The sequence below is a fragment of the Gracilinanus agilis genome, chromosome 1, assembly GCF_016433145.1.
Source record: "Gracilinanus agilis isolate LMUSP501 chromosome 1, AgileGrace, whole genome shotgun sequence".
NCBI classification, from domain to species: domain Eukaryota; kingdom Metazoa; phylum Chordata; class Mammalia; order Didelphimorphia; family Didelphidae; genus Gracilinanus; species Gracilinanus agilis.
Genome location: NC_058130.1, coordinates 21,194,781 through 21,215,683, shown reverse-complemented (window position 1 = coordinate 21,215,683; position 20,903 = coordinate 21,194,781). Strand labels below are relative to the sequence as shown.

The window sequence follows — 20,903 nt, the reverse complement described above, 5'->3', positions numbered from 1 at the left end:
TATTACACTGGATTTTTCTACAATGTTTTACTTCCTGTGTACAATGTTCTCCTGGTTCTGCTCCTTTCACTCTGCATCAGTTCCTGGAGGTTGTTCCAGTTCACATGGAATTCCTCCAGTTCTTTATTCCTTTGAGCACAATAGTATTCCATCACCAACAGATACCACAATTTGTTCAGCCATTCCCCAATTGATGGACACCCCCTCACTTTCCAATTTTTTGCCACCACAAAAAGCGCAGTTATGAATATTTTTGTACATGTATTTTTCCCGATTATCTCTTTAGGGTACAAATCCAGCAGTGGTATAGCTGGCTCAAAGGGCAGGCAGTCTTTCAAAGCCCTTTGGGCATAATTCCATACTGCCTTCCACAATGGCTAGATTAGTTTACAATTCCACCAGCAATGCTATTAGTGTCCTGATTTTGCCATATCCCTTCCAACATTTATTATTTTCTTTTACTGTCATATTGGCCAGTCTGCTAAGTGTAAGGTGGTACTTCAGCATTGTTTTGATTTGCATTTCTCTAATTATGAGAGATTTAGAACACTTTTTCATGTACTTATTGATAGTTTTGATTTCTTTATCTGAAAACTGCCTATTCATGCCCTTTGATCATTTGTCAATTGGGGAATGGCTTGGTTTTTTTGTACAATTGACTTGGCTCCTTATAAATTTGAGAAATGAGATCTTTGTCAGAGGTTTTTGTTATAAAAATTTTTTCTTAATTTGTTGCTTCCCTTCTAATTTTGCTTGCATTTGTTTTGTTTGTACAGAAACCTTTTAATTTAATATAATAAAATTATTCATTTTTTATTTTGTAGTGTTCTCTTATCTCCTGCTTGGTCTTAAATTCCTTCCTTTCCCATAGATCTGACAGATATACTATTCTATGTTCACCTAATATGTTTATGGTTTCCCTCTTTATGTTTAAGTCATTTACCCACTCTGAGTTAATCTTGGTATAGGGTATAAGATGTTGATCTAAGCCCATACTGTTTCTCCCATACTGTTTTCCAATTCTCCCAGCAGTTTTTGTCAAATAGTGGGTTCTTGTCCCAAAAGCTGGGATCTTTGGATTTATCCAGCACTATATTGCTATTGTCATTTACCCCAAATCTATTCCATTGATCCACCCTCCTATCTTTAAGCCAGCACCATATAGTTTTGATGATCACTGCTTTATAGTATAGTGTGAGATCTGGTAAAGCTAGACGTCTATCCATCACATGTTTTTCATTATTTCCCTTGATATTCTTGATCTTTTGTTGTTCCAGATGAATTTTATAATAATTTTTTTCTAGTTCTATAAAAAAGTGTTTTGGTATTTTGATAGGTACTGAATAAGTAAATTAATTTAGGTAGGATTGTAATTTTTACTATGTTAGCTCATCCTACTCATGAACAATTGATGTTTTTCCAGTTGTTTAAATCTAGTTTTATTTTGTCAAGAATGTTTTGTAGTTATGTTCATATAATTCCTAAATTTGTCTTGGCAGATAGATTCCCAGGTATTTTATCTTGTCTAGAATAATTTTAAATGGAGTTTCTCTTTCTAGCTCGTTTCTGGGTTTTGTTGGAAACATAGGAATGCCGATGATTTATGTGGGTTTATTTTGTACCCTGCAACTTTGCTAAAGTTAATGATTGTTTCTACTAGCTTTTTAGTAGATTTTCTTGGATTCTCTAGGTATACCCATCATGTCATCTGCAAAGAGTGATGGTTTAGTTTCCTCATTGCCTGTTTTGATCACTTCAATTTCTTTTTCTTCTCTAATTGTTACTGATAGCATTTCTAATACAATATTAAATAGTAGTGGTGACAATGGGCATCCTCCCTTCACTCCTGATCTTACTGGGAAGGCTTCTAACTTGTCCCCATTGCAGATGATACTTGCTAATGGTTTTAAATAAATACTGTTTATTATTTTTAGGAATGGCCCTTCTGTTCCTATACTTTTTAGTGTTTTCAATAGGAATGGGTGTTGTATTTTGTCAAAGGCTTTTTCTGCATCTATTGAGATAATCATGTAATCTCTGTTGATTTGATTACTGATATGGTCAATTATATGGATGGTTTTCCTAATATTAAATCAGCCTTGCATTCCTGGTATAAATCCTACCTGGTCATAGTGAATAATCCTTGTGATAATTTGTTGTAGCCTTTTATCTAGAATTTTATTTAATATTTTTGCATCTACGACCATTAAGGATATTGTTTTATAGTTTTCCTTCTCTGTTTTTGGTCTTCATGGCTTGGGAATCAGTACCATATTTGTATCATAAAAAGAATTTGGTAAGACTCCTTCTTTGTCTATTTTGTCAAATAGTTTGTAGAGTATTGGGATTAATCTTTAAATGTTTGATAGAATTCACTTGTGGATCCATTTGACCCTGGGGATTTTTTTCTTTTTCTTTTTCTTTTTTTTAAAATTTTTCTTTTGAATATTTTCCCATAGTTACATATTTCATGTTCTTTCCCTCTCCCCTAAGCTCCCCTAACCCCCCTTAGCCAATGCACAATTCCACTGGGTTTTACATGTATCATTGATCAAGACCTAATTCCATATTTTTGATAGTTGGACTAGAGTTATCGTTTAGTGTCTACATCCCCAATAATATCCCCAACAGCCCTGTGTTCAAGCATGGGGATTTTTTAAAGGAGTTCTTTAATGGCTTATTCTTTTTCTGAGATGGGATTATTTAAGTATTCTATTTTTGCCTAGCATTTATTGGCCTTCTACCTTGGAATGATACTAGCATTGATTTTTTTTTCTTATTCTTCTTCAAACTTTCCAACTTAGAATTGATATTAAGTATTGATTTTAAGGCAGGAGAGCAGTTAAGGCTAAGCAAAGAGAGCAGTCAAGGCTAAGCTAATGGAGTTAAGTGATTTGTCCAGGGTCACACAGCTAGAAAGTATCTGAGGCCAGATTTGAACCCAGGACCTCTCATCTCTAGGCCTGGCTCTCAATCCACTGAGCTACTCAGCTGCCCCACTTGTATCGAATCTAAAACAGAAGGCTTTCAAAAACAAGACAAAACAAAGCATCTCTACCACCACCCTCATCCCCTCCATTAGGATGTGACATATTCTCCCAATGGGTGATGTGGCAATAATCTGAATTCATTCTTCTTTCCTTCCCTGTCCCTTCCTCTCCATTCTCACCACCATCATTCTTGTCATTTCAGGCTAGATTACAACATCAGCTTCCAACATGATGTCTAGCTCCAGGCAATTCTGGCCTAATATAGTACAGAACATGAGTAGTCACTAAAAACCTAATGGCTAGTGGATTGATTCACAATGTGCTTGGGCTGGCCTTTTCCCAGGGAGCAAGGCCTAAAAAATGACCTCATTTTTAGGAGGCAAGCACTTGCTGCAGTAAGGAGATTCCTCCTCCTACATGCAGGAAAACTGATGGACTGGTTGATACCATTGATTATATCGTCCCAGGGGAAGGGAGATGGAGGAAGATCATTTTGGTTCTCTTGTTAGCAACCTATATTCATTCTTTCTTGGTCTGTCTCCATGGGAATATTCTATGAGAACATGCCTAAGTCAAGGATTCAGGTCTCCAAACCCTAAAGCTTGAAGAGGAACATAAAAATAGACCAAATCAAGGGAATGACATAGAGATAATATGTCTAGATTTTAGCAAAACATTCAGTTTAGGCCTCCATGCTATTCTAGTAGAAAAGATGGAGAGATGCAGGTCAGACCATGAGACCACTGGGTGGATTTGGAACTGGTAGAATGGTTGGGTTCAAAGAGAGGTTTTGAGTTGTTCAAGATCTACTTGGAAGAAGGAGTCTAGTGCCGTGCCCCAAGGATTTGTGATCAGTCCGGGGCCGTTTCATGGTTTTGTCAATGTTTTGGGTAAATATATGGATAGCATTTCTATTAGATTTGCAGTTGACTCAAAGCTGGGAAGAATAGTTAACATACTGGTTGTCAGTCAGTATTCAGAAATATTTTGGCTTTTAGAACATTAGGCTGGCAGCTAGATAGTAAAGTGGATAAGAGTGCCAGACCTGGAAGAGGGAGGACCTGGGTTCAAACCTGGCCTCAAACACTTTCAAGCTGTGTGACCCTGGGAAAGTCACTTGAGCACAATTACCTAGCCCTTGCTGTTCTTCTTTCTTAGAATTAATACTAAAAACAGAAGGTAAGAGGTGTGTTTTGTTTTGTTTTGTTTTGTTTAAATCCTGTCACTAAAGGGCATCTAAGTAGCTTAGTGGATTGAGAGCCAGGCTTGGAAATGGGAGGTCCTGGGTTCACATTTGGGTTAAAAGCAGGGCTCCCTGGATTCCAAAAGATGCTTGCCTCTTGTCCCACATGACTCCTGGTGTCCAGAAGACTGGCCTCTGACCCAGACTGAGGTTGAGTCTGTCTCACCTGGGAGACTCAGAAAAAGTGATGTCACTGGAGATATAAGTTATGGATCTGGGAATTTTGCCTTCTTTTTAGCTAGGAAGCAGCAGGAATGAACAGGGACACGGGGTTAGCTAGATCGCCAGTCATGTGATTATGTGCCTTTTCTCTCTCCAACCCACTATTTAATAGATAATTATGAATTAATTAATATATAGTCTTCAGAGAATTTTAATCTTAATGGTGAGAACCTAGGTTGATCTCAGTAGGCAGCTCCTCCTCTGAACCTTAGTGATACAGTTGATAGTGCCAGGCAAGAATGACTAAGAGGCCATTGACAGCCTTGACCAGAAATTCTGGCCAGGAATCAGCTTTAGTTTGAAGGATTTATGGCTTGGAATGCCAAACTTGGAACTCAGGAAAACTGAGGAAACCAGGAAGAGTTATGTCTGAACTTTCAGGCATTTACTAGTTCTAGACTCCTGAGCAAGTCACCTTCCCTCTCAGCCTCTTTCCTCATTTGTAAAATGAGATTAATAAAAAGAATAACCCACTTCATAGGGCTGTTCTGAGGATCAAATCAAATGCCATCCCATACATAAAGTGCTCTGCAAACTAAAAGCTTTATATAAATATTAGCCATGCTATTATTACTCCCTTTTGGGGAAAGATCATTGTAAGACTGGCCTGTATCTAGTCCAGGACTTCCTCCATTCTTCCTGATTCATTGAGGAGTATCTACAGTACCTCAGGAATCACATCCCCAAGTTCTTTTTAAGCCCTGGCTGGAATCTGAGAGGACTTCTAAGTGGTGGTGTCAGTCATTCTCTCAGCTATTCTCCAACTGTGCAGGGGTCCCATGTCACTTTACCTGTAATTCTCTAGTGTTTGGTGTTGGGGGGGAGGGGAGAGATGTCTCTATCCTGCATTGAAAAGAAAGGGAGCCCCATATCATTGGAAGAAAGGGAATGTCAGGCCAGACTGGAGTGTCCCTGACCTAAAGCCTCTCCCTTTTATTATTGTTCTCTAGAACTTTGGACCTCATAAAAGTTCACCTGAAGTCAAGAACACAAAGGTCTCCTTGTGTCTCAGTTTCCAACTGTTCTTTTTCATTGACACCAGGTTGGGTCACAGTCAGTCCCCAGTCTGATGTCCCCCTTTTCCTAGTGCTGGGCTAGGCTTCATGCTGCTGGCATCTCTACTTCCTTGACTGGTAGAGAAGTTTGACCAGCCATTTCCCTAACCTAATTGTCTCTCCAGCGCTTCCCTAGTCTGGGGCCATTGTGGTGTGGGTTATTCGAATGACCCAGGGCCTTTTCTCATGATATGAAGGTTAGTTAGGAACATCCAAACACCTTCATAAACACTTTAGAGAGCTTGAAAAACTTCCTGTTAGCCATGTGCCAGCTAGTATTATGCCCTCACAAACCATGTGCTTCCCATGTAATAGGGAACTTCTTGAGTCAACTAGATATTCAATGAACAGAAATCCAATCAAAGCATAGCAGAGAATCATCGAAAGCATATTATTGGAACAGAAAGGGGGATATAAGACAGCCTAATGTAGAGGAAAGATGAAACAAGCTGGTGGTGGGCCTCAGGGAGTCCTCTTGCTGCCAGAATCACATTAAAATATAATTGGGAAAACTTTCACAAAATAAACATAAATACAATAAAATACAGTTAAAGCATATATTAGTAGTGAGGCCAATAAAAATATTTTTATATAAATATATTTAAATAAAAAATATAAATATTTTATATAAATATATATTTATTTACTTATAACCCTTACTTTCTGTCTTAGAATCAATACTTGGAATTGGTTCCAAGGCAGAAGTGATAAACCTGGGCGATTGGGTTAAATAACTCGCCTAGGGTCATATAACTAGAAAGTATCGAAGGCCAGATTTAAACCCAAAACTTCTTGTCGGGGCCTGGTTCTCTCTCCACTGAGCCATCTAGCTGCCCTACTGGTTATATTTGATAGAACAGTTTCAATAGAGTGTTTGGGAAATAGTTTGCTGTGAAGAAATAGAGGCCGTGAGTATAAATGACTGTGTCCAGAAGACTAGTAGTGAATAGAAGGAGGAAAATAGGATAGATTCATTAACAAGCCCCCCTTCTGAGGCATGTTTGCAGAGAGAAAAGTTTGTCTTTGGCATCTTTTCATTCTTCATCATTTGTAGCCAGATCACCATTCACAAGCTTCTCCCCATATGAACTCCTCTTCCCACAGCTGCATCTTCAATAGCATTTCCTCCTAACTTTATTCATACTCTGTGCCCCATTCACAAAAATACAAAAAGGTTATTGGTTGGCTTCTGTACTAGATGAGTTCATTCTTCTCTGGGCAAGTGTATATACATTCCTTTATTTGTCAATCAATAAACATTTATTAGGCATCCACTATGTGCCAGGCACTGTGCTAAACCCTGGGGATATGATGGAAGGTAAAGCCCCTCAAGGGGCTCTTAGTGTAATGGGGGAAGCAGGCATGCCAACAGCTAGGTACAGACAAGACATACCTTGGAGATCATCAGCAGACAGAAGGCACTCACAAAGATAAAAATGGAATTCTCAGTTAACTCAGACAAAGACGAAAGAACAAGAAGAAATCATCCCATCCACCCCCAAGAAAAGAGCTTTATTGTTTGGGAATTCTGATTTTGACAGGAGACTCTGAAGACTGTGCCATTGCTCACTGAGATAGATGCCTTCCCAATCCAAAATTCTAAGACTTTCCATGAAGCTTGCTTTATAAAGTTCCAGGATAATGTTTTTTTTGAAGGGCCACCCCCAATTTCCAACTGCCTTTGAAACCACAGAGATACGATCATGGCATCTGGCTGTGCCTCCCTCTTCCAGACACAGTAGGGCTAGAATTAAAGACAGATGGAGGGCTTTGGAATCCCTCCTGGGGGCTTTGTCCTAAATTATTGCCCAACCATTTTTCCTGTCTTCCAATCACAAGAACGGCATAGCAGAGTGGAAAGCTGTTCCCTGTGGAATTTGTTCACCATTTTAGGCTGGAGAAGCCAGAGAGCCCTTGAATGATTGTGTTGTGGGTTTGGTTTGAGTGATGATTAGTTGTGATTATGGGTTTTTAATGCCACCTGGATGTTAATAATCCCTACACTGGCAGGGTTTTTGCTTTGGAGGACTTATCCAGGAGGACCAAAGGGTGGGTAAAGGAGGTGCCTCTCCAGGTGTGAAGAAGCCCAGAGGAAATTTTCTCCAACCTTGCAAACTCACCTAAGTTGGAAAGCCACTGCAGGAAGACTTGATCAAGCTGAGGCAATATGTCACCTTCCCCCATTAGACTGGAAGCTCATTGAGGACAGAGCCTGCTTTTGCATCTCCAACATTCACCCAGTACCTGGCACATAGTAAGTGCTTCATCCATCCTTGCTGACTGACAGAACAGTTTCCACAATGAAGATGATGATGAACGAACCTAACAGATAGACTCATCCATTGCAGTCTTGGTCCCAGAGAGCAGATGGTGAAAATTCTTCATATTTCTTAGTAAGGAGGTCAGGCACCTAAAGGGAGAAAACTCTATGGACCTGTCAGACCCCATTGCTTTATTAGTTGGTTTTACTTAATTATTCTTGTTTAATTGTTCCATGGACTAGTTCTCTGGGCTTTGCTACCCACCTCTACTGTGCTGTGTTAAAGGTATGACAATTGTTTAAAAACTAAATCTGTGCATTAGATATAGCGAGCCAAACCAACAAGACTTTTCTAGGAGTTCATGGTCTGAACCAGGGGTGCCAGACTCAGAGAGCTACAGGTCATTAAACCATAACTAAGGATGCTTGAGGGCTGCACATCAACTTAGAAAACCACATTATTAGTGGCATGATCTGTTCTACTGAATATTTTATCTTTTGTTAAACATTTCTCAATGGCATTTAAATCTGGTTTCATAAGTTTCAGGAGTGTTGCCCACGCCAGAGTGCAATACCACTGGTCTAAAATGATTAGTCTTCACTCCAGACAATCCAACCTGTGGATAGCCTAAGTGTCAGACATTTATTACATGGAGAAAGGAGGCTAGCAAGTGATTTTACACATTTGGCAGTTTTGTTGGAACTAGAGAAAGAGCATCTTTGGAAATCGAGGGGCTCAGAATAAAGGGGAGTGTGGTGCAGTTATGGGCAAACTTTTTAAAGGGGGGTCCAAAGGAAAGGAAATGCTCCTCTGTCAGTCTGTTTCTAAGGCAACTCTTTTGAAGTTTCATTGTATTGTATCCTATTCATTGTATTCGTCAGATTAGGAATAATGTCACACACTGGATAGAACATTTCAGGGGGCTGCATCTGGCCCACAGGCCACAGTTTGCCCATCACTGGTCTAGCGGATAGAGTACTGGTTCTGGAATCAAGGGACCCCAAGATCAAATTCTGTCCTTGACACTTATCACTTGTATGACCTTAATATAAGTCCTTAATTTCCAGTTTCCTCTGCTATAGGAAAAGTGGGGGAACTGTTGACTAGATGACTTCTAAAGTCCCTTTTAGCTCTAGATCTTATGGTCCCTAAGGGTCAGAGTCTAAGACTACCATAGATGACACTTTGTTCTAGGCCAAGCTCTCACTGTCATCTATTTTAGAAATAATTTCATCATAAGCCTGGGAAAGAGTAAGCTGGGTTAGCCAAAGACTTGGCAAGTAGTGATAGGTCAAAGTAAAATACTTTCTGTGACTCCAGTTGAGTGTTCTATTTTCTCCAACACGGGTAGCCCTAGGAAAACAGTCAGGTAGAATGGGGAAAGAGCTGTGTTTAGAGTCAGAGAACCTAGGTTAGGATCCTGCCACCACCCTTAACTCTCATGTAACTTTGCTTCCTTATCTGTAAAACAAGGAGCTGGATCTAGACCAATGATCTCCAAAGGAGAGGTTCAGTGTGGCCTGAGCCCCAGAAGTATATGATCAACTAGGCCAAGGGTGAGAGGGCAGGGGGCTAAATCCAAGGACATTTGGGGCAGAGGTAAATGGCAGCATATACACCAAGGTTTTACCTACAAAGCTACACATCGAAGGTGTCCTCCTGGGAGATTTGCAGGGAGTGAAAATAAGGAAGGCAATTTGGTGATTGGATATGGGACCCAGAATCAGGAATCTTAAGGCCCTACATAGATTGCGAGCTGGAAGGGACCTTTGAGGTCATCTGATCCAGACTTCTCACTTTATGGATGGAGAAACTGAGGACCAGTGGGAGAGTTGGGATTCTGCCTCCAAAGTCTGTGCTCTCTCTCTACTGTCCAATGCAGCTTCCTCCCTTCCTCTGATGCTTGCTTGCTGTGTGCCGATGGGCCAGTCATTTCATCCCTCTGGAACTGGGCAACTGTCTAAAACTAAACTTAACTTAATGCCTGACTAGTTCTCTGCACCAGTGGAGGGGGCTCCCATATCTCCAATATCATCAATACTCAATGTCTTAATGAGAACATGGGAAGATGAGCCAGAATGAGCAGTGACAGACAATAGAAGAGAGCTACAAGGAAGGTTTGACCAGGCTTGTTCTTTACTCCAAATATACCATTTCAATCGGCTACAAATTACAAATGGGATACAAAAACAAGACTTAGAAATCACCCTGACTGGTCACCCAGCTTTTCTACAAACACACTCATTTCCCCCCATTAACAAACACATGAGCTCACTTAGGAGTTTGAAAATAGAATCACCTATATGGTCCCAATCGAATTCAGATTTATTTCAGTCATTTCAGTAAAATTTTATGGCTATTACCCTTGCCATCGATCCTATGACTATGAAGAGAATTCATAGAATTCAGTAATATAAATGCATTATTTACATCCAAGGATTTTCAGCAGCAAGGGTAAACTAAAGAAGCAAATCACTTGTTTGTGTAGGATGGAACCTTAATTTGATCAGTCACATTATTACCTAGAGTATTATTGCTTTGTTTACTGATTAGGCCCCAATTCTTTAAAAAAAATGAATGATTCTGGGTTCATGGCTGGCAACCGGGTTGTCATTCCCCAACAAATGTCTGTTCTATGGTGGGATGTTTCTAAACTCCTAAAAAGACAGGCCATCACTGTTGACACATGCCTACTGCTAAGACAGCACCTTTAGAGCTTATCCCAAGTTTAATGCCTCTCCTCTCTCCAACAAATGTAAACATTTTAGATTAGACAGTTACTCTTCTCCCCAGCGCTTCAATGAATAAATGGCTCTCCTGTCTAAGTCTCTGGATACAGCATCAACAAATTAGATAGACACAAGCAGGAGTAAGTGCTTCACTGGATGTTCAGAATTTGCGAATGTCTTCTATCACAACAGTTTGTCATGCAAGGCAAAAGGATCTAACAGAAATATTGGAAGTCTCCATTAGTAAGGAAGGTCTCTTGGGGCTTGATGCTAACTTGAAGATTGCAGTCCATTATTGGTTGGCTGGCACAAAACTGTCCCTGTGTTGTCAGGTGAATGAACGTAAATCCATGGCTCAATTTCTCTTTTATTCCACCCGATTTTCCATTTTGGAAAAAAAAAAATTGGATTCCTCTGGTCCCTTAGGTAAGGAGAGCGCCATAATGCTAATAATCGAGACTAATAATGATTCTGGTTTCTTCAGGGACTTTGGCACTTCACCTGTGTGTCTGGTACAGGATCCCTGAGAAGTGAACAGTGTTGGATTTCTGGAATTTGAGCAGATACTAGGGAGGGGGGCTAGATCCCAAAGGAAGCTCAGTCTTGCTTCTTATCATTGTCTGTACAGGACACAGAATTTAAGAAATCAAAAAGGAGGCTGGCCGTTTTTCGGGGACGCTCCATCACCACTGAATGCCCACAGTTCTCAAGAAGTACCGTTTGACTTTGGGGGATTGCTTTGGCCAATATGTCAGCTCCAGCCACATCCAGGACCTGGGCAGTGAAAGAATTCAGGATTACAAGGAGAACTCATCATAGTATCACTAGTCTAAGATCTGTATTCAGATGCTATCTCTGACACTCTACTGGCTGCATCACTTTTCAGTTCAACATAACTTTTCAGTGCCCCAGGCAATGTTCTCATACTATCAGTTATAAGGAAGATGCTGCTCTTCATTGAAGGAAGTGTTTCCTCACCAGGATCTCCTTCCATCAAAGAAATCACTCATAGTCTGAGTAACACTATTCAAAGCAGATCTCAAAGCTTCCTAAATCAGAAGTTTCCTAGACCAACAAAATCACAAAAACAAACAAGAAACATCAAAGGAAAGAGCAAAATTCCCAAAGTAGAGGTTTTGAAATACCACAAAGTTCCTCTAGTTCAACATCCTCCCTTCCTTCCTTCTTTTTCTTCTCTTTCTTCCTTTCTTTCCTTCTCTTTCTTCCTTTCTTTCCTTCCTTTCTTTCCTTTCTCTCTTCCTTCCTTCCTCTCTTTTTCTTTCTTTTCTTCCTTTCTTCCTTCCTTTCTTCCTTCCTTCCTTCCTTCCTTCCTCCCTTCCTTCCTTTCTTTCTTTCTTTCTTTCTTTCTTTCTTTCTTTCTTTCTTTCTTTCTTTCTTTCTTTCTTTCTTTCTTTCTTTCTTTTTTCTCTCTTTTTTGTTTCCTTTCTGTCTTTCTTTCTCTGTCTTTCTTTTTCATACGTTTACCTTCTGTCTCATAGCACCTAAAGGCATTTGAGGTCAAATGACTTGCCATGGGCCACATATCTAGGATTTTCTGAAGTCAGATTTGAACCCAGGTCCTCTCTAATACAGGCCTAATACTTTAATCTACTGAGCTACCGAGCTGCCCATCACTACCCTCTTTTTATGAATGAGGAAACTGAGGCAGAGGAGGCTGAAATGACTTGCCTGAGACCACAGAGCTAAGTTGAATTGAAACCCAGATCTCTAACTCCAAAGCCAGTGAACAAAAGAGCTATTTGCCTTATTGAGTTTTCTCTTGCTATTAATCCCATACCACTTAATTTTTGCCACAAACATTCTTTTTTTGAACTGGGCTCAAGATGACTTTTACTCTTTGAAGCTCCTTGGTACTGCCTTCATTCCAGATAAGACAGCTCTTATTTACAGGCAAAAATAATCTACCCACCCCAAACCAAAAGTCTTTCACTGATCTCTACTCTAGAGCTAGAAGTAACTTTAGAGATCGTATTGTCCAGACCCTCATTTAACAGATAAGGAAATTGAGACAGAGAGAGTTTAATCATTTGTCCAAATTCCTCCAGGTGATACATATAAAGGAGTAGGATTTGAACTCAGGTTCTTTGACTCCACAGCTGCACTCTATAAACTATCCCAATGAGATATATTAGAATCAGAGATCTAAGAGTCAATAAAAGATGTCATTTGAAAAGCATGATCTTTAGCCCTGACAGAAGCTGTTCTTGGAAGAATATAATGTCAAATGGGTCATATATCTTGCTGGAGCTAAGACATTGAGGCAGGAAATACCTAGTTTTATGGTTTTTCATCAGAGAGAAGGAGCAAATACAAGGCAGGGGTAATCAGAATAACTTGGCATTCTCTTTTGGACCAGTTTGATGGTGGTCCTTTGGATCTGACCATGTCTGGAATGTTGTGTTCAGTTTGGGCACTGCATCTGGAGGAGGACAATTAGAATCATGATAGAACTGGACCATGATTTATGAAGATCAACTGGGGATGCTTAGCCCAGAGAAGAGATGATTTTTTGGACACAAGAGTTGTCTTTAAGTCAGAGGGTGATCACAGGAAAAAGTATTTAGAGGGAGTTGTCATCTAGCGAGGTGTCACTCCCAGGGGGTCAGGGAGCAGGGTGAAGCAGTGTTCATTTAGACTCTGCGAAAGGCGCAGCTCTGCATAAGAGGCCCAAGCAGCCCTGTTCACCCTTTCCCTTGATTAAAGAGTGGCTTTATGACTAAAAAAAAAAAAAAAAAAAAAAAAAGTATTTAGACTTGTTCTGCTTGGTCCCATGGGGCCTATTGTGATGTAAGATTCAAGAATTGCAAAGAGATAAATTTGGTTGGGATGTTAGGAACAATTGTTAGGGCTCTCCACAAGTAGAATGGGAAAAGGAAAGCCTACCAAAAAATCCATTATGATTTGGGAAAAAAACAGGATCATGATCTCAAATAAGGCAATGTGAAAACCAATCAAGTCAAGAGTCAGGAAAATTATATTAAGCTTAATGTGTCGTAGACAACAAGAAAAAATTAAATGCATCTGCAACAAATGGCAAAATAGCTGAGTTATTAAAAGAAAATACATGAACTGCAAAAAGATATTGATATTAACATAGTAATAAGTTTTCATATTCCTTTCTCAGTACTAGATAAATCCAAAAGATAAAGAAGGAAAGAGTCTGAATGAATTGTGAGATAATGTAAATTTGACTGGCTTATTATAGAATACATATTTTTTTAACATGCCATAGTATATTTAAAAACACTGATCATGTGGGTAGGGCATAAAATCATCAATGAAAGTAGAGTACAAGTATACAAAAAGCACAAGAAAAGTAGCCTTGGGAGGTAGTGGCTCCCTTATTACCAGCCTCAAGCACAGGTTGGATGGCCTCTTGGATATTCCATTCAATTCAGCAAATATTTTAAAAATATTTTTGAAGTTAATTATGTGCCAGGTTCTGAGCCCAATGCATATATAACATGACATAGAGGAAATTATTATTCAGAACTTCTTGGAATGTGAAGTCTCATCAATATCTTTGATTCTATGATTCTCTTAACAGTATATTATATGAGGGGGGAAGCTAGATAGCACAGTGGATAGAGTGCCAGTCCTAAAGTCAGGAGGACCTGGGTTAAAATCTGATCTCAGATTCTTTCTACCTGGGTGACCCTTGGCAAATCACTTAACTCCAAATGTCCGGCCCTTGTGGCTCTATTGTCTTAGAAGCAACAATAAAAAAACAAAAACTCCTGAGTATATTATATGATCTTTCACAGGTTTTATTATCACTGATCATCTCCATGGCATTGCTCATCTGAAACTGACTCAATAAAAAACATTCTCTCATTAATTATTACTTCATTGATAGCATTCAAATGATCCAAAGTCCAATAAACCATTTACCTAAAATTGCCAAAGTTTTGCCCATCACTTCAAGTTCTCTTGGGCACTAGTCCTACTACTGTTACTACCAGGTCTTTATATGAGACCTACTATGTGCCAGCTTTCATCTATACCTCCAAGAAGTTTTGCCCAGGGGCCACACCCTAGTAAACCTTCTCATCAGCAGACAAAGCTAAGCCAGGGTGAGGTTAACTGACAGACCTCAAACCCATCAGTGGGCTAGTGGGCTGTCTACCCTAGGCACACAAAGACTTCTCCCAGTGGATGGAGCAGAGGAGACCAATTTGTTCCAATGGCCAAGAAGGTGGCTGAAATAGATGCTCTAGAGGGCTTAGAGCTTGGTTAGATGTCAAAGAAACCAAGGTCATCCACCACATACTGAGCCATAACCAGTTGGCTAGACTTTTGTCAGGCCACTGGACTTTGATGACTGGAGGAGATTAAGGTCGACAATTTTGCGAAATTCTGCCTCCCTTGAATCTAATTAATATGAGAGTCAAAGAACATCACCCAGTAATATTATTTTGATCATCTTTGAGTACAAAAGACAGCATCCAGCTTTGTGCTAGGCATTGTGCTAAAAGCTTTAGAAATATATCATTTGATGTCACAGCAAACCTGGGAAGGAGGTGCTATTATTCTCCCCATTTTACAGTTGAGGGAACTGAGACAAACAGAAGTTAAGGGACTCATTCAGACTCACACAGCTTAGTCGTTGTCTAAGGGGGAATTTGAACTCAGGCCTTCCTAACTTCACATCTGTCACTCTATCCACTAAGCTATATCTCTAATTTAACCTCATTTCATTCCCCTTAAGATATACTTTGTGAATATCTAAAGTAAAAGACCTTTAAAGAAACTTCCAGAAAACAAGAGAAGAGATGGCTAGTAAAGGGAAGAATGGTCCTATCTCCCTTCCCAACTTTGGATACTAATTCTGAATCCTGACTTGGAGCCATTTTGCTTCTGTCCCACCATATGTAAAAATGAATGTCTCTTTTACAATAAATAACCACCCTAGCCTAAAGAAGGCTTCCCTCAGTGAAATGGATAGAAATGATGTCAACTCAACCCCAACATAGCAAATTGTAAAATATACCTTATCTTGCTTCCCCCAGATGATCTGAGTTGGGGCTTGGATCTTATCCATATGTTCTTGGAGGAAGTATCTTGACTTTTTATTTGTGATTTCCAAAAACACTTCTCAGAGAAAGAAAAACAAATTAATATGCCATTGGATAGCAAGATTTACTTATTCAGGGAGATGCTACTGCAGCCTTATAAAGGATTTTTTGTACAGCAGTCCAGCAAAGAGATTTCCAACTACTAGGAGACACTTAAAATAACAAAAGCCAACAACTCATGACTTTGATTTAAACAAAAGAAGGTTGACTTACGTTTTCGGTAGAAATCATTGTTTGGAAGGCGAACATCAACAAGGCCCTGTAGAAGCTAAATTGAAAAAAAATATATTTATCTAAAAACAGTGATTTTTAACACCTTCATTGATGGGGGTCTTTGAAATGAAAGTGCATTGAGTAATAATAATAATAATTAGTTAGCATTTCTGTAATGCTTTAAGATCTGCAAAGCACATTATCAATATCATCTCATTTTATCCTTGCCATGACCCTGGGAGGTGGGTGCTATTATTATCCCCATTTTACAGGTGGGGAAACTGAAGCCTTCATAAGCTGGTAGTTATGGCTAGAACTGGGATCTAGCATTTGTAATAATAACAACAACAAAATAATAATAACTGGCATTATTTATTATTATATATTATATTGTATGGTTTTGCAAAGAGTTTTATACATATTATCTCATCTGATCCTCACAATAACTTTGCAAGGGAAGTGTCATTATTATCCCCATTTTACAGATAAGGAAACTGAGGCCTAGAGACGTTAAGTTACATATCCAAGAACATACAGCCAGTAAGTGCCAAGGTGAGATTTGTACTTAGGTCTTTCTGACTCAGTCTGTGTCTCCTTCAAGACCACAGAATCATAGTATATTAGAATTAGAGGGGGCACCTGGATAGCTCAGTGAATTGAGAGCCAGGCCTAGAGACAGGAGGTCCTGGGTTCAAATCTGGCCTCGGACACTTCCCAGCTGTGTGACCCTGGACAAGTCACTTGACACCCCCATTGCCTAGCCCTTACCACTCTTCTGCCTTGGAGCCAATAATACACAGTATTGACTCCAAGACAGAAGGTAAGGGTTAAAAAAAAAAAAAGAATTAGAACATAGAGACCAGCTGGTCACCACACATTTTTTAAGCCCCTCTATTCTGTGCTCTCAAGGCGCTCTCCAAAAGCTATCTTGAGCCTTTTGGGGGTGGGTCCAGTGGGCCAGATATCACATTTGGTGTTGTATCATCCTTTTGAATGTAATTGTTTGGCAGACTGGGGACAGCTAGGTGACTCAGTGGAAGAGAACCAGGCCTGGAAATGGGAGGTCCTGGGTTCAAATCTGGCCTCAGACACTTCCTAGCTATGTGGCCCTGGGCAAGTCACATAACCCCAATGGCCTCGCCCTTACTGATTCTCTGCCTCAGAACAGGTACTAAGACAGAAGGTAAGGGTTTTTTTTCAATGTATTCTTTTTATATGTTCCCTGACTCCAGATAGAGAGGTGATGAACTCAAGAAAAAAGATTGAGGCATCTTTTTTTTTTTTTTTTTTTTTTTTTGGACATGGCTAATGCAGGAATTTGTTTTGTATGACCATGTAAGTTTGTAGCAGGTTTGGTTTTCTTGTGTTCTCAGTGAAGGGGAAGAGGAAGTACGAGGGAGAGAACTTGGAGCTTGAAATAAATAAAATTAAATTTAAAAAAAATTTTAGTCTGTTAATTGAAAAATAAAATTTAAATAAGAAATCTAAAATTATTTGTTTATGCTTTTGAAATTATTTTAGAACTAGAAATAAATTCTAACTTTATTTGTGTTTGTTTTTAATTAATTTTTAATTTTTTTATCACCAAAAGCTGCCAACTTTCTCTCCCTCAATTGAGAAAGAAAGAAAAACAAAGCTCTTGTTACAAATAGGAAGCCAAATGAATTCTCCCATTGGCCATGTTCAAAAATACCAAATCTCAATCTGCCCTCTGAGTCCGTTACTCCTCTGTGAGGAGAGGGTCACATGTTTCATCATGAGTTCTCTGCAGCCATATCTGGTCCCTGCATTCATCAGAGTCCTGATGTCTTTAAAAGTTGTTTGTCTTACAATAGTCTCATCACTTTATAAACTGTTCTCTTGGCTCCTCTCCCTTTGTTTTCTATCAGTTCATCTAAGTCTTCCTAGGTTTTTCTCAACACATCCTTCTTGCCATTTCTGACAGCTTCCTCCCTCCTTGAACAAACAAAGCAAAAAAATCCCTTGAAACATATCTCCACAGTTTAGTAAAACAAATGCTCACATTTAAGTTTTTTAAAATGTTTTCACTCAGTCATTTTTTTATAGAAGTAGTACACCAACTTGCCAGGGGTTCTCTAAGGTGGAGGCTGCTTTGCTCCCATTGGCTGCAGGGGGTCTATAAAAAGCCTGGTGCTAAAGAGGCCAAGGTTGAGAGCAACTCTGGGAATTATGGAGCCTGTCCTCTGGTCTATGGGTTACCTCAGGAAGCAGGGGTGCTGGTCTCTTCCAGGTCATCTCTGAGCCAAGCCTGATCAACTATAGTTGGGACTCCGTGACCTCAGAGATCCCTTTCAATTCTAGGGTCATAGCTTCCACGCTGGAAGGGATTTTGGAGACCTCTAGTCCTACCCCCTCATTTTTCAGAGATGGAAACTGAGGCATCCAGAAGATAGGTGACTTGCCTAAGGTCACGAGGGGACCTCTGTGAGGTGGGATCTGAACCCGGGTCCTCTCACTCCAGAGCCAGTGTCCCTAAACAACACTGAGATCCTAGGACTGACTCCTCTGTGTTTGGTTGGGCAATGGAAGCCTCCCTCTCCCCAAGCGTTACCTGTTGAGGCACATTGAACTGGGCGTAGGAGCAGAGGCTCAGCATTTTTGCCATTTCTTCTGTATTGGTAGGAACTAGGGGGATCTTATCGTAAGCTTTCTTTTCGTTCAGTTCCCTGAGAAGCTTTTTGAAGTCATTATCGGGGACAATCTTCAGGCCTGTGGATGCCAAGTTAGAAGATTCAGTGAGCCTCGTCCATCCCGTGCTGGGCAACGTCTCTTTAGGCAACACCTTAAGGTCAACTCCCAGCCCAACTAGGACACGGAACACCCTCAGCTGCTGTTACCCAATACGTGTTTCTTGGTTTGTTTCCAATTTTTTTTATTGATGTCTTCTTTTTTGGTCACTTTTCCCCCTAGATATTTCCTTCCCCCACAAGCCCCTGCCTCCGTCACGGAAGGAGCTATCCAAGAATTTTTTTAAAATCCACACTAGTATAGTCATTTGATGTCAAAAACAGATAACTACAGGCAGTTGGGAGACTCAGTGTATGGAGAGCCAGACCTAAAGACAGGAGAGTCTGTAATCAAATCTGGCCTCAGACACTTCCTAGCTGGGTGACCCTGGGCAAGTCACTTCACCCTCATGGCCTAGCCTTTACCACTCTACTGCCTTGGAACCCATACATGGTAGTGAATCTAGGATGGAAGACAAGGGACCGAGGGAAAAACAAGTATGAAAAGCTGTTAGTCAAGCCCATAAGAATTTGTTAAATACCACCTATGTCCTGTCCTAAGCAGGGAGTCTACAAAGAAAGACAAAAAGAGCTCTGGACATCGGGGAGCTCACATTCCAATGGACAGACAATGTATAGACAGCTCTGTACCTTCGGAATGTGCACAGTGTAAATGGGAGGCAATCTCTAAGGAAGGCACTGGGTCGGGGAAGGCCCCTCGGAAAGATCTCCTTGAGTAGCAGTTCTGCCTGCTTAGGCTTGTGTCTCCTGTCTCATGCTGAAAGAAGCAGCTTGGCCCTAGTGCATAAGATTGGACTTAGAGTCCAGAAGTCCTCCTTTTAAACTTGCCTCTTTAACATTGACTAGTTAAGGTAGCTTGGTGGTGCAGTGGATAGGGCACTGGACCTGGAGCCAGGAAGACCTGAGTTCAAATCCAACCTCAGACAGACTTAGAAGCTGTGTGACCTGACCTCTCTGATCCCGAGCCAATCCTAGCTGGCTTTTTCTGTAAAGAAAACTGCCTGACTTTGCTAAGCTGAGCTAAAGGAGACATTACTAAATGTGTGACCTGCGTTCCATCAAGAAATCTGTCTGCCCCATCTTGTCCATAAGCCTCCCAGCCATTGTTCCAATTTGAATCACCCTTGAAAATCCCCCACATCTCCTTAGGAAACTTGGCCCCCATGCAAAAGAGAGCAGCTGTTTCTGAACTTCCCACTGTTTTTCTTTTCCTTGAGAGAAACAGGTTTTTACCAGTGACTGATGACATTTTTGTCTGACCATCTTTTGGGGGGTCTGGATCTGTGATTTCATTAACATAGACATGTTCAGTGAAGAAATTATCTTTAGCACTGCCCCTCACCAGTTAATAAACAGTCTTAGAGAGTTGCCTGGGGCCATTGAGAGGTGAATTTATTTGCCCAGGATTGCCCAGACAATATGTGCCAGATGAAGGACTTGAACCTCAGGGTTTTCTTAACTCTTGAGCTCAGCCTTCTATATGGGATATGAAATGAATGAAAAACCTTGAGTGTCCTACATCAATGATATGGACATATATTAAAAATGAGATAGTCCTTGTCCTCAAGAAATTTACATTCTAATTGAGTAGACAATCCAATTAATGGTGAGTAGTGACCAGAAAGGGAATTATGATGTGCAAGTCACTTAATATTGCTAAGTTGAAATGAGGATCAATAAATAAGGGGACAGGAATGAGAAAAAAATAAGGAAGAAAAGATCCAAGAGGCAATAAGGTAGAGAACATAGGAAATCTGAGCTCAAGGTGAAGCCTTTATGAGCAATTGTGTGATTGTGTGACTTTGGACAAGTCACTGTACATCTTCTCTGCATTCAACAGAGAAATGAAGGAGTTACACTTGGTGGCCTCTTCAAATTTTAACATTCCTTCTGCTGTTCTTCACCATCAATTCAACCACAAACTTTTAGAAAATACATGCTGAGAATAAAGCAACAAAAGAGGGTTTAGAATTTAGTGAAGACAGAATCCCTATTCCCAGGGAAATTGGCATTATAGAGACAGGTCTGGAAGAGATCTTACAAGACACCAATACCAGTCTCATCATTCAAAAAATGAGGAAATTGAGACTTAGATGTAAAATAACTTGCTCAAAGTCACATAGCTTCTAAATATCTTGGGCAAATGCTCTGGATATCCTGAGTTCAAATCCTGCCTTTGATACTTGTCTAAAAAGAATTAGAATTCTTAAAAGAAACTATGGAAGAGTTTTTTAAAAGATATTATAAAAGGAATGAAAGTTACAGAGGAGAGACTTGGGGGGGGGAGGAAAAAAAACTTAATAGAAGTTCAAACTTTACTCTAGTA

At 40.1% G+C, this 20,903-nt stretch overlaps 1 protein-coding gene across 1 annotated transcript in view; it reads right to left on the bottom strand.

Moving 5' to 3' along the window:
• Positions 1–9,889: 9,889 nt before the first annotated feature.
• The window catches only part of ABHD6 (abhydrolase domain containing 6, acylglycerol lipase), a 29,200-nt gene continuing 18,186 nt past the window's right edge, over positions 9,890–20,903 (bottom strand). Inside the window, exons 5-8 of the mRNA XM_044659175.1 lie at positions 18,382–18,539; positions 15,810–15,864; positions 15,512–15,612; positions 9,890–11,274 (exon numbers count right to left, since the gene is read on the bottom strand). Coding sequence (XP_044515110.1) covers positions 11,098–11,274; positions 15,512–15,612; positions 15,810–15,864; positions 18,382–18,539 — 491 coding nt within the window. The 3' untranslated portion in view covers positions 9,890–11,097. The remainder of the gene's footprint in view (positions 11,275–15,511; positions 15,613–15,809; positions 15,865–18,381; positions 18,540–20,903) is intronic.